The 18202-nt window shown below is 47.9% G+C and overlaps 1 protein-coding gene across 4 annotated transcripts in view; it reads left to right on the forward strand.

Moving 5' to 3' along the window:
- Nucleotides 1-16500, forward strand: part of LOC102460627 (histone-lysine N-methyltransferase SETD1B-like) — a 123070-nt gene extending 106570 nt beyond the window's left edge. For 3 of the 4 annotated variants that reach the window (XM_075897845.1, XM_075897846.1, XM_075897847.1), the window contains 3 exons: nucleotides 7353-7472; nucleotides 10703-10840; nucleotides 11597-16500. In XM_075897845.1, coding sequence (XP_075753960.1) covers nucleotides 7353-7472; nucleotides 10703-10840; nucleotides 11597-11770 — 432 coding nt within the window. In that variant the 3' untranslated portion in view covers nucleotides 11771-16500. The remainder of the gene's footprint in view (nucleotides 1-7352; nucleotides 7473-10702; nucleotides 10841-11596) is intronic. The other variant, XR_012895911.1, reaches the window with a different exon arrangement.
- The last annotated feature ends 1702 nt before the right edge of the window (nucleotides 16501-18202 follow it).

The following is an 18202-nucleotide window of genomic DNA, read 5'->3' on the forward strand; positions in this document are numbered from 1 at the left end:
TGTCACATTGTTCCGTCCATCTTACTTTTTGGGGCACCCCTTTCCCGTCAGGTCTGTAAGGGGGGCTGCTATTGACGAGAAATTAGCCACGAACCTCCGATAGTAGCCGGCAAGACCTAAAAACTGGCCTACTTGTTTCTTTGTGGTCAGAGTCGGGTATTCACCCACTGCCTGAACTTTACTTAGCAGGGGTTTAAGTTTTCCATGTCCTACCGTGTACCCTAGGTAGGATACCTCCATTTTCCCGAAGTAGCATTTCTTCGGGTTGGCTGTTAAGTTCGCTCGTCGAAGTACGCTCAGTATGGCTGCTATGTGCTCGAGGTGTTGCTCCCAGGGCCTACTAAAAATCACGATGTCGTCTATATAAGCCGCCGCGTACTCCCGATGGTCCCGTAGTATATGATCCATCAGACTTTGGAAAATGGCCGCCGCCCCATGTAGCCCGAAGGGCATATTTACAAACTGGTATAACCCGAACGGAGTGGCAAATGCTGTCTTGGCCTGAGCCTTGGGGGACAGGGGGATTTGCCAGTACCCCTTTGTAAGGTCTATAGTCGACAGATATCGAGCCCTCCCCAGCCGACCCAACAGTTCGTCAACGCGGGGCATCGGGTACGCGCCAAACCGGGATATGGCATTTACTTTACGGAAATCTATACAGAATCTCATAGACCCGTCAGATTTCGGTACTAATACAATCGGGCTTCTCCATTCACTGCGCGATTCTCGGATCACGCCCCACTCCAACATCGCCTGGAGTTCTCTACTCACTGTTTCCCATAGTTTGCGGGGCAACGGTCGGAGGTGATCTCGTACTATCTTACCCGGTTCTGTTATGTCGTGGCAGACCTCTTGTGTTTGCCGGGGCCGACTGGTCAAAACCTCCCGAAACTGTTGTAGGACCCGCCTCACCTGGTCTTGTTGGGCCGGTGATAATTCTTCCCCGACCTGGGCTTAGTCTGCCGCCACCTCGGGGTCCCCCCAGGGTCCAAACTCGATATCCACTGGTCGTGGGTCAATCAGGAGGGCTTCCCTGGGCTGCTTCCACCTTTTTAGCAGGTTTATGTGATAGATTTGGGTTTCTCTACGATTGCTATTCAACAATATTTCATAATCCACTGGCCCAACTTGCCTTACTACCCTGAAGGGTCCTTGCCATTGGGCCAATAACTTCGACTCCCCCGTCAGAAGTAACAGCAGGACCGGGTCGCCCAGGGCGAATGTTCTTATCTTGGCCTTTTGGTCGTACTGGGTCCGTTGTCCCTCTTGAGCCTTCTGGAGGTTTTCGCAAGCCCACTCCGCTAGACAGTGGAGGTTTTTCCGCAACTTTTCTATGTACTGCGCGACTCCAAGGGCCGGGGTTATCTGCTGTTCCCACCCCTCCTTCACCAGGTCTAGGATTCCCCTGGGCCGTCTTCCATACAGCAGCTCAAACGGCGAGAAACCCAGTGACGCCTGTGGTACCTCCCGAATTGCGAACATCAAAGCGGGTAATAATTTATCTCAATCCCGTGGGTCGTCCATAACAAACTTGCGTAGCATCCCCTTCAAAGTCCGATTAAACCGCTCCACGAGACCGTCCGTTTGTGTGTGATAGACGGATGTCCTGAGTCTCCGCACCTGTAAGATTCTACATAGCTCCGTCATTATTTTAGATGTTAGATTAGTTCCCTGGTCTGTTAACTCCTTGGGTAACCCCACCCTGGAGAATAGCTTCACTAGTTCCTCCGCTATTGCGGTTGCGGTCACCTTCCTTAGGGGAATAGCCTCGGGGTATCGTGTTGCATAGTCTACGATGACCAGGATGTACAAATGTCCTCTCCCCGACTTCTCCAGGGGTCCCACTAAGTCCAGCGCAATGCGTTCGAAGGGGGTCCCCACTATCGGGAGAGGAATGAGGGGTGCAGGTGGGACCCGGGTGGTGGACGTTCGTTGACACTGAGGGCAGGAGGCACAGAAGTCTTTCACGTCTTGGTATACCCCGGGCCAGTAAAACCTTTGCAAGACCCGGTGTTACGTTTTCTCGGATCCTAAGTGGCCAGCCCAAGCGTGGTCATGAGCCAATTCCATTACCTTCCACCGATAGGGCCAGGGGTACCAGCAACTGCCGTCTCTCTTCCCCTCCCGGCCCCCCGGGTGTTACGCGGAACAGGCGATCCCACCAAACTTCAAACCGGGGTCCCTGAAGTCCGCGTCCCCCACCTTCCTCTAGGTTTCCTACCTGGTTCCAGGCGTTCTGGAGCGTTAGGTCTTCCCTTTGCAGGGTCGCGAAGTCCCCTTCATCCAGTTCTAGTCGCGAGGCCGTCGGTTGAGCTTCTGGTCGGGGTTTGGCCGCGGATGTCGGGTCCTCTACCTCCTCCCCGTGCGCCGCCAGGGTATGTCTGTCTTGCCTCTCCCTTTCTGGCTCTGTTTGAGCTTCCCCCCAGTCACTTAACAGACTCCTCAGTCCCAGCCAGTCCCGCCCTAACAATGCGGGGTATGCTAGTCTGGGAGCTACCGCCACTTCACAAGTACTCCTTATCCGCCCATCATAAATCTCTACTTTAGCCGTGGGGTAGGGATGTATATCTCCATGTACGCACCGCATGTATACCCTCGGGGCCTCCTGAAGTTAAGAATATCGGCCCTTATAATTGTTTGCCCACACCCCGAGTCTAACACTGCCTTTACCCACTGGCCATTAATTTGGACCCCATGGGTCAATTGTGTGCAGTCCCATTTGACCCCATTTACCTTCCGGGTCGGCCCTTGGCCGAACGTACAGTCCATGAGAGGGCAGTCCTTCTTGAAGTGGCCTTCCTGTCCACACTGGTAGCAGGTTCCTTTTGTGCCCGTTTCCAGATTCGGGTTCCACTCGGGCCCCTGCCTTTGCCCTTCCCCACCAGGGGGCGGTTCCTCGGGGTGGCTCCATCGGGGTGCTAGCCTCCTCTCTGGTCCTAGGCTTAATGAGGCTCTGTGTCCATACCCCCCTTGGGGTATGTCTACACTACCCTCCTAGTTCGAACTAGCGGGGCAATGTAGGCATACCCTCGGGGTTTTACCCCAACCTTAGGTGGGAGGGGGCCTAGAGCGTGGGTGTCCTTCAGCGTACTTCGGGACTTGGGCGTTTCTACTCCTTCAGCGGCTAGGAAGTGCTCCATCAGAGTCACAGCTTCCTCCAGTGTCTCGGGGAGGTGACGTCGTACCCACCGCTGTCCCTCCGTGGGCAGGTTCTTGATATATTGCTCAAGGATCACGGTCTCGGCCACCTGTACCCCGGACTTATTCTCCGGCTCGAGCCATCACATCCCTGCCTCCCTGACTCATTGGGCCACCACCCTGGGGCGTTCCCCTGGGTCATATTGGACTCCCCTGAATCTTTGGCGCTGTGTCTCGGGGGAGACGCCGAGCTGATCTAGGATCGCCTCCTTTACTTTATAGTAGCACAGGGCGTCTCATGCTGACATTCCCCGGTACGCCAGCTGTGCAGGACCCGACAGGTGTACAGGGCTAGGAGGGTCGCCCAATGGTCTTGTGGCCATTTTGCCGCCGTGGCCACCTTCTCAAATGTGATGAGAAAGGCCTCCGTACCTAGTTTGGTTAGACGTATCAGTAAATGCATGCCCACTGTACCTTCATCACTTCCCATTAGGGACCGTCCCCTTCCCACGGCGGTCGCTCCCGGCGGCCCCTCACGCAGTTCCTTGACCATCAGTCCCTGTTGTTCTTGGAACTTGGCCAGGATTTGTTGCAGCGCCTGAGTCTGCTGTTGCTGTAACTGTTTTTGGTTCTCCACCAGCCATTCGAGAATCTTGTTCATCTCCATTTTGCTGCTTGGGGAATTAGCAACTGATTATTCCTGGGGGACTTATTGTGCCTCCCCCTCCTTTCCTTGTCTGGCCCTCCGAACAGGGCCGGGGTTCATGCCCACATTCTCCACCACGTGTTACTGTTTTGCCTTAACCCACCCCGAGTTTGGGTGGGAAGTTATCCCGCGATTACGGTTTTCCCCCAAATAAAGGGGCTATTCCCAACTTCTGTATCTGTAAATAAATTGAATTTGGACTCGTTTATATCCTCTGGCCCGGGAAGGGGACTCGGGCCCTCCCTCGCTCCGAGTCCCGACCCAGGGCCCTAAGACAGGGACACTTGTCCCTGCTCCAGTGAAGGGGGTCAGAACCCCTAAACCCTCCACTCACGGGGTCCATGACCCTGTCCTGGGCCACTTCTTCCCGGGTGGCATCATACTCCCCAGTGTGGGGATAGGCTTACTGTCGGCCCCCTCCTCCGGGGTGCCGATAGCTGTTCGTGCTCACCGCTGCCTTCCCCCTCTCGCTCTGGCCCTTGGCCCTTTTGAAAGGGCCGCGGTTCGGCGTCCCTCTCTGGCCCCGCCTCCCCACGTGCCCTCCCGGGATTCCCGAGTGACATCACCTCTGTGCGCCGGCCTGGCCTGATGCAGGGCCGCCACGGCGGCAGGGACACAACTGGCACGGATCCGGACTCCTCGGGGGCCGGTCTGCCGCTGTCCGTCCCCCCCCTTTTGACCTCTCTCCCGCCTGCCCGGCGTTCGTCTTAGTGCGGTCACAGCAAGGTTTAGAGACCAGGGTGGCTGAGCGGTTGTGGAGATGGACGGGACTGCTCCAGTGCCTCTCCCCGCGTAGGAGGGCCCTGGTGCTTAACCAGTTGGTCCTGTCCTTGCTCTGGCACTGTCTCAGCACCCTCGTCCTGCCCCCGGGTTTCCTGGATCAGATCTAGCAGCTGCTGTTGCGGTTCTTCTGGCCAGGACTGCATTGAGTCTCTGCAGGGGTTCTCCGTCTTCCCCTGGAGGAGGGAGGGCAGGGCCTGACGTGTTTGCGCACGCAGGTTCACGTCCTCCATCTCTGGGACCTGCAGAGACTATTTGATGCAGGTAGTCCCGTGTGGAGCACGCTGGCGCACGCTTCCTTCGCCGCCTCCAAGGGCTCCGATATGACCGGCAGCTCCTTTATTTGAGGGGCCTTCCGTGAGACCTCTCCGAGCTGCCGGCCTTCTACCAGGACCACCTCTGGACCTGGAAGCTGCTTGCAGCGACCAGGTCCTCGGGAGCCACCATGGGGACCCTGCTACCCAATCCCCATCTACGTGTGCAGGTGGCCGAGTTCCCCCCGGGTGTGCCAGAGGTTGGTCCTGGCAGAAGTCACCAGGATCAGAGATCTCCTGGACTACGACCGGGGAGACTGGGTCGCATGGGGCTCTCCACCCTACGTACTCCCTGGCACGTACTTCAGGAGGTGAAGGACGTTTTGCCGCCCACTGCTCGGGTTTATCTCGTCAGGGTTCTGTGAGAGGGTGCACCCCGCCCGCCCCTCACCCCTGGCCCGCCTGATCTCTCCATCGGCCCCCAGCACCTTCCTGACCGCCTCCCCCTCATTACAGCCTCTCTTTTGCCTCCTCCAGAACCTCTTATTGAGGTTCTGGCTGCACTTCTCCCCTCACCTATTAATCTGTGCACACCCTATCCGTGGCCCCCCAATGTCGTGGGACCTCCTGGTCAACCTCCTCTTGGCTTTTGCCAAGATGGCCATTTATAAGACCAGGCAGCAGAGATTGGCTGGGGGAGGGGCCTGCGACTGTGGGGCCTATTTCCATTGTTGCATCCACTCACTGATCTGGGAAGAGTTCCAATGGGCAGCGTCCGCTGGTTCTCTCGAGGCCTTCAAGGAGCAGTGGGCACTGTCCAGGGTTCTCTGCTCGGTGTCCCCATCCAGTTCCCTTGTTTTAGCCCTTTGACCCTTTTTCTTTATTCCCTGGAATCATTTGGTGTCTAGGGCTCTTTAGATCCTGACCGTAGGCTGGGGGAGGGTCCTTTAGAGACCCCAATAGGACCAGGCTTCTGTAGCCCCCTGCTCTTGGGCTGCCACACTAGGAATAAGCTAGGGAAGGCTAGGTATATGCCACGGATCTATAACAAAACAGGTGATTGTATAAATCTAGCTATGCTGCCATTTATTTCCTTACCACGTTAAACTGAATAAATCCATAGTAGTGTGTCTGGGAGCAAGAGCTAGTTAGTTCAGTATGTCCAGTGGTTTCATTTGGATAAGCACGGGGGTTTTTAATAGGACAAAGAAGCTTTCATCTGTAAATTGCAGGTTCCAATCCAGTTCAGATGAGTAATTACCAGCAGTCATTACCATCTGATGGCTGTGTAGCCTGTGTAAAATTAGATGGTGATCTCTGTACAGCTCCTAGTGGACAGGCATCAACAGAAACCTCCATGTTTGGGCATCCTTGTTTGTCATCCCAGTGAAGGTTTGAATGGGCTTCCAGACTGAGGTGTCCTCTCACCCAGGGGTGTGTGCAAGGGGGGGGACAACAAACGGGGCCCAGCTCTCCTCCCCCGTCAGCAAGGCACACAGTACTTCCCCTGCTCTGGGGCTGTGGTGGGAGAGAGCTGAAGCTGTGGAGCTGGGGGTGGAGGAACTCTTCTCTCCCTCCCACAACCCTGATGCTGGGGCAGTCCTTTCTCTCCAGGGACCAGTTATGTGGGGGGACAAGCAGCTCCTTCTGGGGTCAAAAGATGTAGTGAGTGCCTCCCCTGGGATTGAAAGGGAGGAGGGGGGTGAGCTGCTCCTTGGGCTGGTTGGAGAGGGTGAACTACTCCTGCAGGTGGGAAGGGGGGAGAGAAAGCTTCTGTGCCCCCGCAAAAAGGGGTCACATTTAAATTCTTGCACACTACCCTGTTCTCACCCCTTAGTGATAGTGTCTCTTCAGAACAGCTGGTAGTTTGAGGTACTTTGGCATGAGGCACTGTGGGAAGCTGGCACTATTGTCTGTGCTGTTATAGGAGATGCTTCTGTTTTTCTTTGTCTGTCTGACAGCTCCTATGATCACTAAATTCACTTACTGTTCCAAACACCACAACCTACTGTTCAAACCCATGAGGCAGAAGGCAGTGTATGTACCATGTGGCATTTAACTCATGACCAGCAGTGGCAAAAAGGCAAAAACTAGGCAATCAATGAACATAGTGGAGCTAAGCCCTGAAGCAAAACTGTGTACTTACTCCATCCGTTAGACTCTTGGGCAAAGGAGATATAGCCTGAAAGTTCTACCAACTTGCACAAATATCACTCAGTGAATCTGGGCACGGGTAGGAGTAGAACCCAAGAATCAAGACTTTTCCTTCTTTAACTACTAGACTGCACTCTTGTTCACAGCTAACATGAAGGTAATCATTTGTCTGATTTAACTGTGGAGTAAGGTGTCACATGCTGAAATGTCACACTTGTGACATGGTACATAGTACACAGCACATAAGAAAGAGTATTTGCAGTATGTGGTTTGCTGTTTCATTTTTTGCTCACAGTGGTTTGGGGTTGTTTTGTACACAGTTCCGGAAGAAAAAGCTAAAATTCTGCAAGAGTCACATTCATGACTGGGGTCTCTTTGCTATGGAGCCCATTGCAGCTGATGAGATGGTGATTGAATATGTGGGTCAGAACATCAGACAGGTAAGCTAGATTTCCTCCTGGGCCACCACAGGGCCTTTGCTATAACTCAGGTCAGTGTGGAAGACCTCTCCTTCATCAAATGTGTATCTGACCTCAATAGCATTGTTCTTTATACCTCACTCTGGGTTTATTCATCTTCCCACTTTGTGAAATTGCAAACACTGAAGGTTCCTTGCGGCTTTGACTACCACACAAGAGCCTACGTTGCGGGTGTTTTTCCTTCTGGCTTTTTTCTGCATAGCTCAGTTATCTTGCTCTGTTTCCTGCTGCCTGCCCCCTATTATCTGGAAACCATTTCAGAGAGTAACATGTAAGGTGAGATTACTGTGCAGAATCCCACTCATGTTAAGTTACATGTGTGTGGAAATGAGGCTCAGATAAGACTCCAATTTATTTTTGACAAGGTAAGTTCAAAATATATTCATGTGATGGACGGGCCAGTCCCTTTAATGCTGAGCGGCGAAGCCTTGGTGTGCTTAAAGCCCCTGTTCCCCAAAACATTTGTTTTAAAATCCCAGATGAATGTAAACTGGAATAGGATTTCTTAAACAGGACTAAATCCAAACAAACAGTCTCAGTATTTGTCACTTTTTATAGAGTCCCATAAACTTACACAGTCCTTTAGCTTGAAAAACATACAGTCTGTATAAGGCAAATGAGACGTGGCTGAAAGTCCCCCTACTCTTGGAAAGATTAATACTTTAAGAGCTCTAAAGTCCAAATTTGGGGTCACGTGAGTAGTGGGTTCCTGCGACACAGTTCCCCTTTACTTCCCCTGCCTAACTCAGCTGCTTACAAAAATCAACTGATGCTTCTAAAATTTTGTTGCCCACATCTGCAACTCAAACTAGTGCTCTAATCTTGTGCACTGTGAATTCCAGCCCTCCCCTTGACAGACTCCAGTGAAGTGTGGTGTTAACTGTAGCTGTTCCATGCCTGTATCTTGCAGGGGCTCCTTTTGTAAATTTTGACCTGACCAAATTTCTGGTTCAAGAACGAAATGGTAAAGTTATCTAAAATCCACATGCAGAGTCTGATTTTAGTTTAGAAGTTTAAAAAAAAAAATCAGTGGGGCCCCTGGACAATAGAGATATAAAAGGAGCAATCAAGGATGATAAAGCCATTGCGGCGAGGCTAAATGAATTCTTTGCTTCAGTCTTCATGGCTGAGGACGTGAGGGAGATTCCCAAACCTGCACTGTCCTTTGTGGGTGATGAATGTGAGGAACTGTCCCGGATTGAAGTGTCATTAGAGGAGGCTTTGAAACAAACAGAAAAACTTAATGTTAACAAATCACCAGGACCAGATGGCATTCATCCAAGGGTTCTGAAAGAACTCAAATGGGAAATTGCAGAACTGTGGTTTGTAACCTGTCCTTTAAGTCAGCTTCTGTACCCAAGAACTGGAAGACAGCTAACATTATGCCAATATTTAAAAAGGGCTCTAGAGGCGACCCTGGCACTTACAGACCGGTAAGTCTAACTTCAGTACCAGGCACATTAGTCTAAACAATAGTAAAGAATAAAATTGTCAGGCACGTAGAAGAACATAATTTGTTGGGCAAAAGTCAACATGGTTTCTGTAAAGGGAAATCCTGTCTTACTAATCTGTTAGGGTATGTCTATACAGAAAAGTTATAGAAAAATAACTTTACTAGCCTCTACACAGCCAAACCACGCTTTCAAAATTAATTTAAAACAGCGGAGCGCTTATTTCGAATTTGGTAAACCTCATTCCACAAGGAACGATGCCAAATTCGAAATAGCACTTATTTTGAAATAGCTGTATGGACACTTATTTCAAAATGGGGGGCCTCCAGCCTTCCCATGGTGCCCTGGTGGCCACTTCAGCCTCAATCAAGAACAATTCTCTCCCTCCCCGGAGCCCTTAAAGGGGTTGACTCTGGCCACAGTGCCTGTGCCAGCTCCAAGCCTGCCAGCCTAGAGCCAGCAGTCACTGCCCCTGACCTAGTGGCCCCAAAACATGAGCCAGCCAGCCACTGGGAACCAGCCCTCCTCTGCTCCCCAGGAGCAGTCTGCCAGCTCCCAGGAGCCTGCGAGGGCCCAGAGAAGGCAGGCACCTTCCTGCTCCAGGGCAGAGATCATGGACCTTATTCAGGTTTTGGGCGGGGGGAGAAAATGCCCCCAACGTCCATGATCTCTGCATTAGACGGAGGAACGGGGCCGTCTATGGCAGGATAGCTGTCAGCCTGGCCACCAAAGGCCACATGTGAACCCAAGAGCAGGTTTTGCATGCCAATCCAGTTGGTCCGGCAGCTGATCAGCTGTTTGTCAGCTCCGCGCGGCAGCCATTTAAATTTAAATGAAGCCACGATTATTTAAATGGCGGCTTCATTTCCCTTTGCCGAACAAACAAATCTACATGGCTCCGTCGACGGAGCCATGTAGTTTAGACGTACCCCAAATGAAATTGATGGGTAGCAGGTTTAAAACTAATAACAAGATTTTCACAGCACCTAGTCAACCTGTGGAACTCCTTGCCAGAGGAGGCTGTGAAGGCTAGGACTATAACAGTTTAAAGAGAAGCTAGATACATTCATGGAGGTTAGGCCTATAAAAGGCTATTAGCCAGGGGGTAAGGAATGGTGTCCCTGTCCTGTGTTTGGAGAAGGCTGGCAGGGAGACAAATTGCTTGATCATTGTCTTCAGTCCACCCCCTCTGGAGCACCTGGTGCTGGCCACTCAGCAGACAGGACACTGGGCTAGAGGGACCTTTAGTCTGACCCAGTACGGCCGTTCTTATGAAGTATTGTCAAGGAAGAAACTGAGCTGAATGTGATGAAAGGAATGCAAGTGACTGGGACATCTGGTCAAGGGTTGTGGATGCCTATTCCTCCTCCCATGAGCTGGTCATAGCATTTTCAGAGTCTTACAAGCTTTTTCAGTGCAAAGCTTGGGGCTCTGTGGAGTGTTGTCCTCAATGTAGGTTTGTCGTGTATGATTTAAAACACACCAAAGCAGGGCTTTGAGAGTCCAAGGGAATTAGGTGCTGAATCCCATTTGAAATTCAGTGCCTGATCTTGGAAATTCCCTTCCTAAATGTTTGTTGTTTGAATTCTAAGCCTGTCTTCTCTTGGGGTCAAATATTTTTTTTAAACCCTGAATGATAGCTTTGGTTTGTCTCTTTTAAATTAGCTACATGTAAAATCCCTTGTACTTTACTGCCCATCCTTGTCAAGTGAGTGTGTTGACAACTGGTTTGCCTGGTAGGTCATTGCTGACATGCGAGAGAAACGATACGAAGATGAAGGCATTGGGAGTAGTTACATGTTCAGGGTCGACCATGACACCATCATTGATGCCACAAAGTGTGGAAACTTTGCCAGGTTTATTAATCATAGCTGCAATGTAAGTATCACTTTGCTTATACTTACAAGAGTTGACCTTGACTTACAGATAAACCAGCCAGAAACTCAATTATATTCAGAAGGCCACATTCAGAGGTGACAATGTTTTTAATAGGCTCTGTAGTTAATGTTTTGATATGCTGATGTTTGTCAAGACTAGCATTATGAACTGGTGTGAAGTGACTGGAAGATGTAAGTTACAACAATTTATAATCAGCTCTAAATTTGTCCCCAGAAACCCAACTGTATCTAAGAGTTCTGGAGAGAGACTATTGCACAGTGTTTAGGGAAGGTGTGCTTAAAACGAAACATGGCCCTAACCTTACTATGGGAACAGCCTTCATATGGTGTTCATGTAAGGACAGGATTGTCTGTCTCCTCCAGGCAGGGACTGAGCCTTCACCTGTGTTCTGTATGTACTGGGCGGACTGTGTGCACTCAATTAGTAGTAATAATTTGGGTGTCTGAATCATTATTGCCTCCCACCTGAAGACCCAAAGCCTGTGGGCACCATTCATACTGATTGTGCAAACTTATACCTTCAGAAAGGTGTCATGAGGGCAGTATTTTGGTTTCTGGGTTAATTCCCCCTTTAATGAGGAATTGAGTATGGCAGGAGAAAGTGAAAGCCCCACACCTCAACCCCAAGGAATGTACCTGTGACCCCAATTCAACTGATTTAAGTAACTACTAAAGAAGTCAGAAAATCTAACACTTTCAGAAAATTAACCACTTTCCCAATCTGTCACCCTTGCAGCCAAATTGCTATGCTAAAGTCATCACTGTGGAGTCTCAGAAGAAGATTGTCATCTACTCAAAGCAGCACATCAATGTGAATGAGGAAATTACCTATGACTATAAGTTCCCGATCGAAGACGTAAAGATCCCATGTCTGTGTGGCTCTGAGAACTGCAGAGGGACCCTGAATTAATCCCGAGGCTTCTCGTCACACTTGCACTTTTGGTCATGTCAGAACTGCAGTAACCAGGTGTGGTTGCACTTTGCCAAAAGAAAGAAGAAAACCAAGCACGTTTCACACTTGTCAGGTTCACAAGCGAAAGCAAGCAGTGCACATGCATACTAGGGCTGTTCATATTTCAGGTGCTCTTCCTCTTCAGATCCAACACAAAAGGTGATTACCACTTTGTGGCATAGTATATCCGAACACTAGCTTCTCTGTTCAGTCCCTATGTTGTTGCTCATCATACAATAATGGTACCTTTGTTAGTGTTTTTTTTTTTTTTTTTTTTTTTGGTAAATCTTTGTCTTTCCATAAATGCTGCTACCTTTTTGGTTGAAAAAGACATTCAACATTTAAATGTGAAGCAGAGACTGAAAATGCCATAGAGTTTTGTTGGGAGTTTGATTGGCTGAAATTGCAGACTTAGAGTAAGCTGATAAGTAAGGTTGATGTTACAGAGCAAGCCAGAGGCTTGGGTGCAAAAGTGTGTTCTCCTGGGTGTGTGTACAGTGAGACTATAGATGAAAAGGCAGGACAGTTCATAAGAGATGGGCCTGATCAATTCCTCTGACCCAAACATCTGGGAATGCTGGGGAACATTCAGATCTGTAATAGACCTGAACTTAACACCGTAGGTTCACCTTTAATTTTCACACTCCATGCTGGTATTTGGTGGGGAGGGAATCAATAGTTCTATAACTCTACAGGAAAAATATTTAATACCACAATCTGTATAATTAATCAGCTATTTAGTCCTTTGTTGCAAAAGGTGAATTAGTAAATGGCTTTTTCTGTATCTGTATTTCTGGTGGATCTATTTCTTTCATTCAAAATACTGAGGCTGAAATTAAATGATCAGTACAGTCATTGTTTAGGCTGTAGAAGTCTTACTATCTTTTAAGCATACACTACTGGAACTGTTCATAGAAGATGGCATTGAGATTTCTTTCCCTGTAAGAAACCAACCACTGGGCATGTTCTGTTGATTTTCTCCAGTTTAGCCTCCTGATGTGCAGCTTAACCCTCCCTCCCTCATGCCTTTTCATTCAGACTGTTTGCTCTGCACTGTATGGGTGAGCTTCCTGATTTACTGCTAAGGAGCTATATTCTGCCACTCCTACTCACACTATTACCTGGCATTAGTCCCATTTATTTCAGTAGGACCAATTATGAAGTTAAGGCATTAATCAAAGTGTGTGAGGGTAGCACAATCTGTCCCAAACTCTGTACAATATGAAAATTAGTTTAAGGACCTTTAGCTTCCAAATAAAAATATTGTTTTCCTTTTAGAAAATATTTTATCATTTTGTAATGAAATCCTTGGCTTGACACTAGGGATTCCATTTCAAATGAGACAGAAGCCCCGGCAATTATTTTGTATCTGAAATATATTTGACCCCTCGAAGGTAAGCAGATCAGTCTTTCAAACTGTATTTCATTCCTACTGCTTACAAGTGGAACATAGTTGTACTGAGCCATTAAAAATATTCTGTATACGGGAAATCGTAATGTAACATTACCTAAACATGTTGTCAATAATGAAAAATCTTTTTTCCCTTTAAATTGGACAACTGAGTTCCGTACTCTTTTTTGACAAGTGACAATTACTGCCTGATCATGCGTCAATTATCAGAAGTTGGAATCTTGAAAGTGAGGATTTTTAGAAGTTATTTATACTGCATATGTATTTGCCAGGACTGCATTACAGCATGTAATATGGGGTAGACTTCTATACTTCGTATCTATTTCAACCAAAAGGCACAGAGAAGCAGGAACATACGACTGATACAAGCTGCCTTAATATTATCTGCATTTCTAGCTGAGAATAGTTACATTATCCCTTAGAGTGGACATGGAGTAGTCTCTCCTCCTTTTAAATTTTGTTTAGTTGATTTCCCCCCCCCCGTAAATGCTTTCTGAAAATATCAAATGTCGATATTGTGACCTAAAGACATAAATTAGAAGCATAAGTGGCTTCTGTCTTTGAGAGCTGGTTATAAATACAGCTTAATTAGGAATTAATTTTGGAATTAAGTCAACTGCTCCTTTATTTGTTTTAATATGATTCTTCCATTCATACTGTATCTCCTGTTGGTATGTCTAATGCTTTGGGGAATGCACTAAAGCTTTGTTTCAGAATTAAAGTTCTGAATATCAAACCCATATTAATTTCTCTGCCTTTTTCCTTTCTATCCCTTCAAACTAATGTATCAGTGTTGGTTTCTTACAAATATATTGTCCAATCTGCATGTACAATATTATTCCTATGACACTTATAACCTCTATGGATTGTGAGGGATGATAAGGTAACCACATTCAATTGCCTCTGTCTTTATGATGCACAAGCAGCCTAGAGAGAGACTGGCCAAGATTTAAAAAATTAGACTACAATTAGTTTACTGGGGTGACATTTTGAAAAGTGCTGAAGTACCATGAGCTTCTAAATCACTCTGGCACTTTTAAAAATTGTATCCCTAACTCCCTCTTTAGGGTCTTAAATAACTATTCTGATTCTTATGAGGTGTTCAGCACCCAACTGCTTGCCATGGGGGTGTTTGAGTTCTCAGCACCTTTGGAAAAACCAGGTTGTGGATTTCAGAGTCTAAAGATGGAGCTTAGACTTCATGCTTCTTTGTTTGTTTTCCCTTTAGAATCTTGGCTTGCAGGCCCCTGTATGCAAAGCTTCCATCTTGAACTGATCAGCCTCTGAATGGGCCAGGATGGAGTGATTTGATGGTGGGACTTGTAGTCTCCAAAGGATGTCTCAGCCGACATTAAATGAGCAGCCACAATGGCCTCCATTTTATGCATATTAATTGTAGCTGTCTTATTCCTGGCAGGTCACCCATATGGTCTTGGTTGGGCAATGTCTGGGCACTCTGTAGATACAACTAGGTATTTGGGCTGCTGTAGCAGTTACACATTTATGACTCTTTGTAGTTATGAAGGCTAGTACCCTACAAAACCTGAGATTGTAGAGCAAAATGGAGAGAATGTGTAAACACCAGCCCAAGGCAGGCACTGCCTCATGCCCTCCTAAACTGGGTGTTGTCATAGCCATTAAAGCCCCATTGTAAATGGATGGAAAGAATTGTAATGTGGGCAGTTTTCAAGGTGGGTAGAACCAAAGTTAAAGCTTGCCAGGCATTCTTTGTGGTGGTATTTGCAGAAGTATTTTTCTTCATTGAAGACCATATCCTTAATTTTACTTGGGCTTACATTACCAAACAACAAGATTGAATGTGTTTCCTGCTAAATTTTATCACCTCTAACTGGATGACTTTAATGTGAAACAATCCCCTAAAATAACAAAAGTTGTGGAAATGTAGTTGCAATCCTTATTATTGTTCCCAAGCGTGAATGAGCTGGGTTTAGTTGTGTTTGTGAATGCCTTGGAAATTGGTGCACATTAGTAAGTGCCCCCTCTGCTTGCACAGGGCAGGCAGGATATGTAGGTTCTTCATTTATCTGTCAGTTTTATACCAATATTTTCCAATTCCAGAACTATGTTGGGTCCCAGTAAGTAATTTTAACTATCAAGGGTGGCAAGGGGCTCATCATGCAGATATTTTTATTGTACAGAACAGCTTATTTCTACAAGAAAAACATTGTAAAACTCTGACAATAGATTCAGTTCCAGGTTTTGTGACCTTTCAGGGATCATTTCAGTGCATTTCTACATAAAAAAAAAGAAAACAATTTAAGTTTAGAAAAAATGCATCTTCTGTACATAGACAAATTTAGAATCTCTTCAGACACTGTTTCTTGTAGAAACATGTTGAATTGTTTTTGCTGATTTCTTTGTACTTCAAGAGCATGTAAATAATTTATTAAAAGTATTATTGTAATTTGGAGCTCTTGTTAAAGGGGTTTCAGCTCGAACTCATGTCAGGAAGACAGGAGAGGGGGAAGGAATGCATATAGAAAAGGAGCTGGTGGCATTTACAGCTTGTGTCAAGCTTTGTATAATGTAAATTCTGTAAATGTTTTGGGGGGGTCAAATAAGTAGATGAAATTAGAAGCATTAAGAAACTGAAGACAAAAGAATGCCAAGTGGAGGCATGTGTGCTTTTTTGGGGGCCAGTCTGAAACCTAATGTGCAAAATCTATTTATTTCAAGTGAGGAAATGTGTACAGTCTATTAATAGACACCCTAAAATGTATTAAAGCAAATCTGCAACTGGATTTTTTCAATTTAATGTTTTGTTTTTATAAATTTCCTATTTAATTGCAATTGTAGTATCTGTACAAGTGAAAAGAAACACATTGTAAAGGACACTCTAAATACAATTGGCAGTTTTAAAAACAAACCCTAAAAGGCTGCCCTCATTCCTTGCTATTTCTAGGGTTTTGTAAACAGGTTGTTTTAACTCAGTGTGGAGGTTAAGGTCCTCATTTAAAAGGAGGCAGGTAAAATGGTTTGCAATAAATGAAAATTCTGCTTTTTAAAAAAAAAAATTTAAATCTGCTTTGAAGAGTTAAGATTTCTGCTTTCTCTTTTGTTAAGCAAGTTTATAAATTTAGGGATGTTTTGTACATATAGATTCTGTCATCAGTATGTATCTTGTTTTAAAGAAAGTGTTTTTTTGTGGATGTCATGCTGTATATATATTCATATTTTTGTGAATTGAATACTATGTACCATTGTATTATAGTAACTTTTATAAAGCAAACCATAAATACACTGACTTCTTTTTCTTATGGGGGGGGCGGAGAAGAACCTGTTGTGATTATTATTCTATTATAGTATCACCTAGAGTCCCTCAAGATTGGGTGCCCCATTGTACTAAGCCCTGTATGTACTGGCAGAGTCAATCCCACTCCTGGGCCCCTGGCCAGGCCACTGTCCCATAGTTTGGGAGTCACAGTATAACATTCACTTGCCTTGTTTTGGTGTTTGGGGTCTCCCTGTAGCCTTTATCAGAGCTGCTAGTGCTCTACTTTGCTCCTCTGGTCACCTTATGAGTTGTCTTCCTCCACACTCCAAACCACTCCTTCACTCTCCAAACTCCTTCTCAACTCTCCCTCCCCTCCACCCGCAAGGAGGGTTTTCAAAGATGCTTCCTGACAACCCCAATCAGCTTCACCTGGGCCTTAATTTATTTGCAGCTGCCCTGTCCCAGCTGCCCCTAATTAGCCAGGATTGCTGACTTTCTCTGTCTCTCCCCTTCCACTAAGCTCTGTCTCCTGACTGGAGTGGAAAGGGAACCCCTCTTCCACTGAGCACGGCAGGCTGCTGGTCTGGGCTTGTTGTGCTTTTTCCTTCCCTGCACCCCTTCCCTCCACCTTTTGGGAAGGGGGGGGGGGGGCACTGGGGTTGTGGCAGGCAGGCCCTGGCTACATTCTGGGCCAGGTCCCCTCTTCTTTCTGCCTGCAGGCAGCCTTTCCCCACCCCCACCCCTCAGCTGGCTGCAGGAGCTGCTGGGGGTGGACAGGGGGGACTTTGCTGCCCTCACCCTGGTGGGGGGAGCAGGACCCCCCATTTTCCATCTTTTTGGGGACTGCCTGGCCCCCCTTTTTTCCACAGTTGCAGGCCTGAACTTCACCGTTCCTGCAGTTGCTACTCCCTCTGGAGCGGAGGAGGTAAGGGGGCTGCTTTACAGCAGCTCCTGGGGTTCTTAATTCCCCTCCACAAGTTGGTGGGGGGGGAGGGGAGCGTTTGTGAGGGGCCTCTTGCCATCTGGGCCCCTAGGTGGCAGCTGGCACAGCTTTTGTGGGGTGCTGGGACTGGGGGTGGTTCCCTCTGCTCCCTGCTGTCTCCCCTGCATTTCTGCTGCTGCTGTTGCTGCTCCCTCCCCAGCCTCAGGTGCTGCAGGGGCCATCTCCTTCCTTGGCCCCACTGCTTGCCTCCCTGCCCCTCCCTTGCTCTGGTGGGTCCTGCAGCAGGTACAGAGAGCCTGCCACTCAGGCGCCCGTGGGCACACTAGCTTCCTCCCCCCCTCCCCCCCGGCCTGAAGTATCCTACTGCCCTCCTGCTTTCTTGAGCAGGCCCCTCCTCACAGCCTGCATCCCCTCTCCTCTACCCGTGTGCCCATGCCCCCTCTGTCATCTCGCTTGGCACCTGAGCCTCCCACTCTTCTTTAGTTACCCCCCCCCCCCCACACACACACACCGTTTCACTTCCCACATGCCTTTCAATGATTGACCCTCTCACATCCCCAGTGCAGCCGGAGGAGCCACTCTTACCGTCCTGTGCTGGGAGCTGTATTCCTTACTCCTTCCATTTTCCCCTTTCTGAACAGTCGCCCTCCACCCCACTTCCAGCCTAGTGGGGGGGAGCGGTGAACCTCCTTCCTCCCCTCCCTCTCCCTCCTTGTTCCCTCCCCTGGTGTTTTTGGTCCTCCCCTAATTGTTTGTTTGTTTGTCCTTCCTTCCCACCTATAACCACAATGGAGGGGTTGT

Source organism: Pelodiscus sinensis, chromosome 15 (genome assembly GCF_049634645.1).
Source record: "Pelodiscus sinensis isolate JC-2024 chromosome 15, ASM4963464v1, whole genome shotgun sequence".
In the NCBI taxonomy this organism is placed as follows: domain Eukaryota; kingdom Metazoa; phylum Chordata; order Testudines; family Trionychidae; genus Pelodiscus; species Pelodiscus sinensis.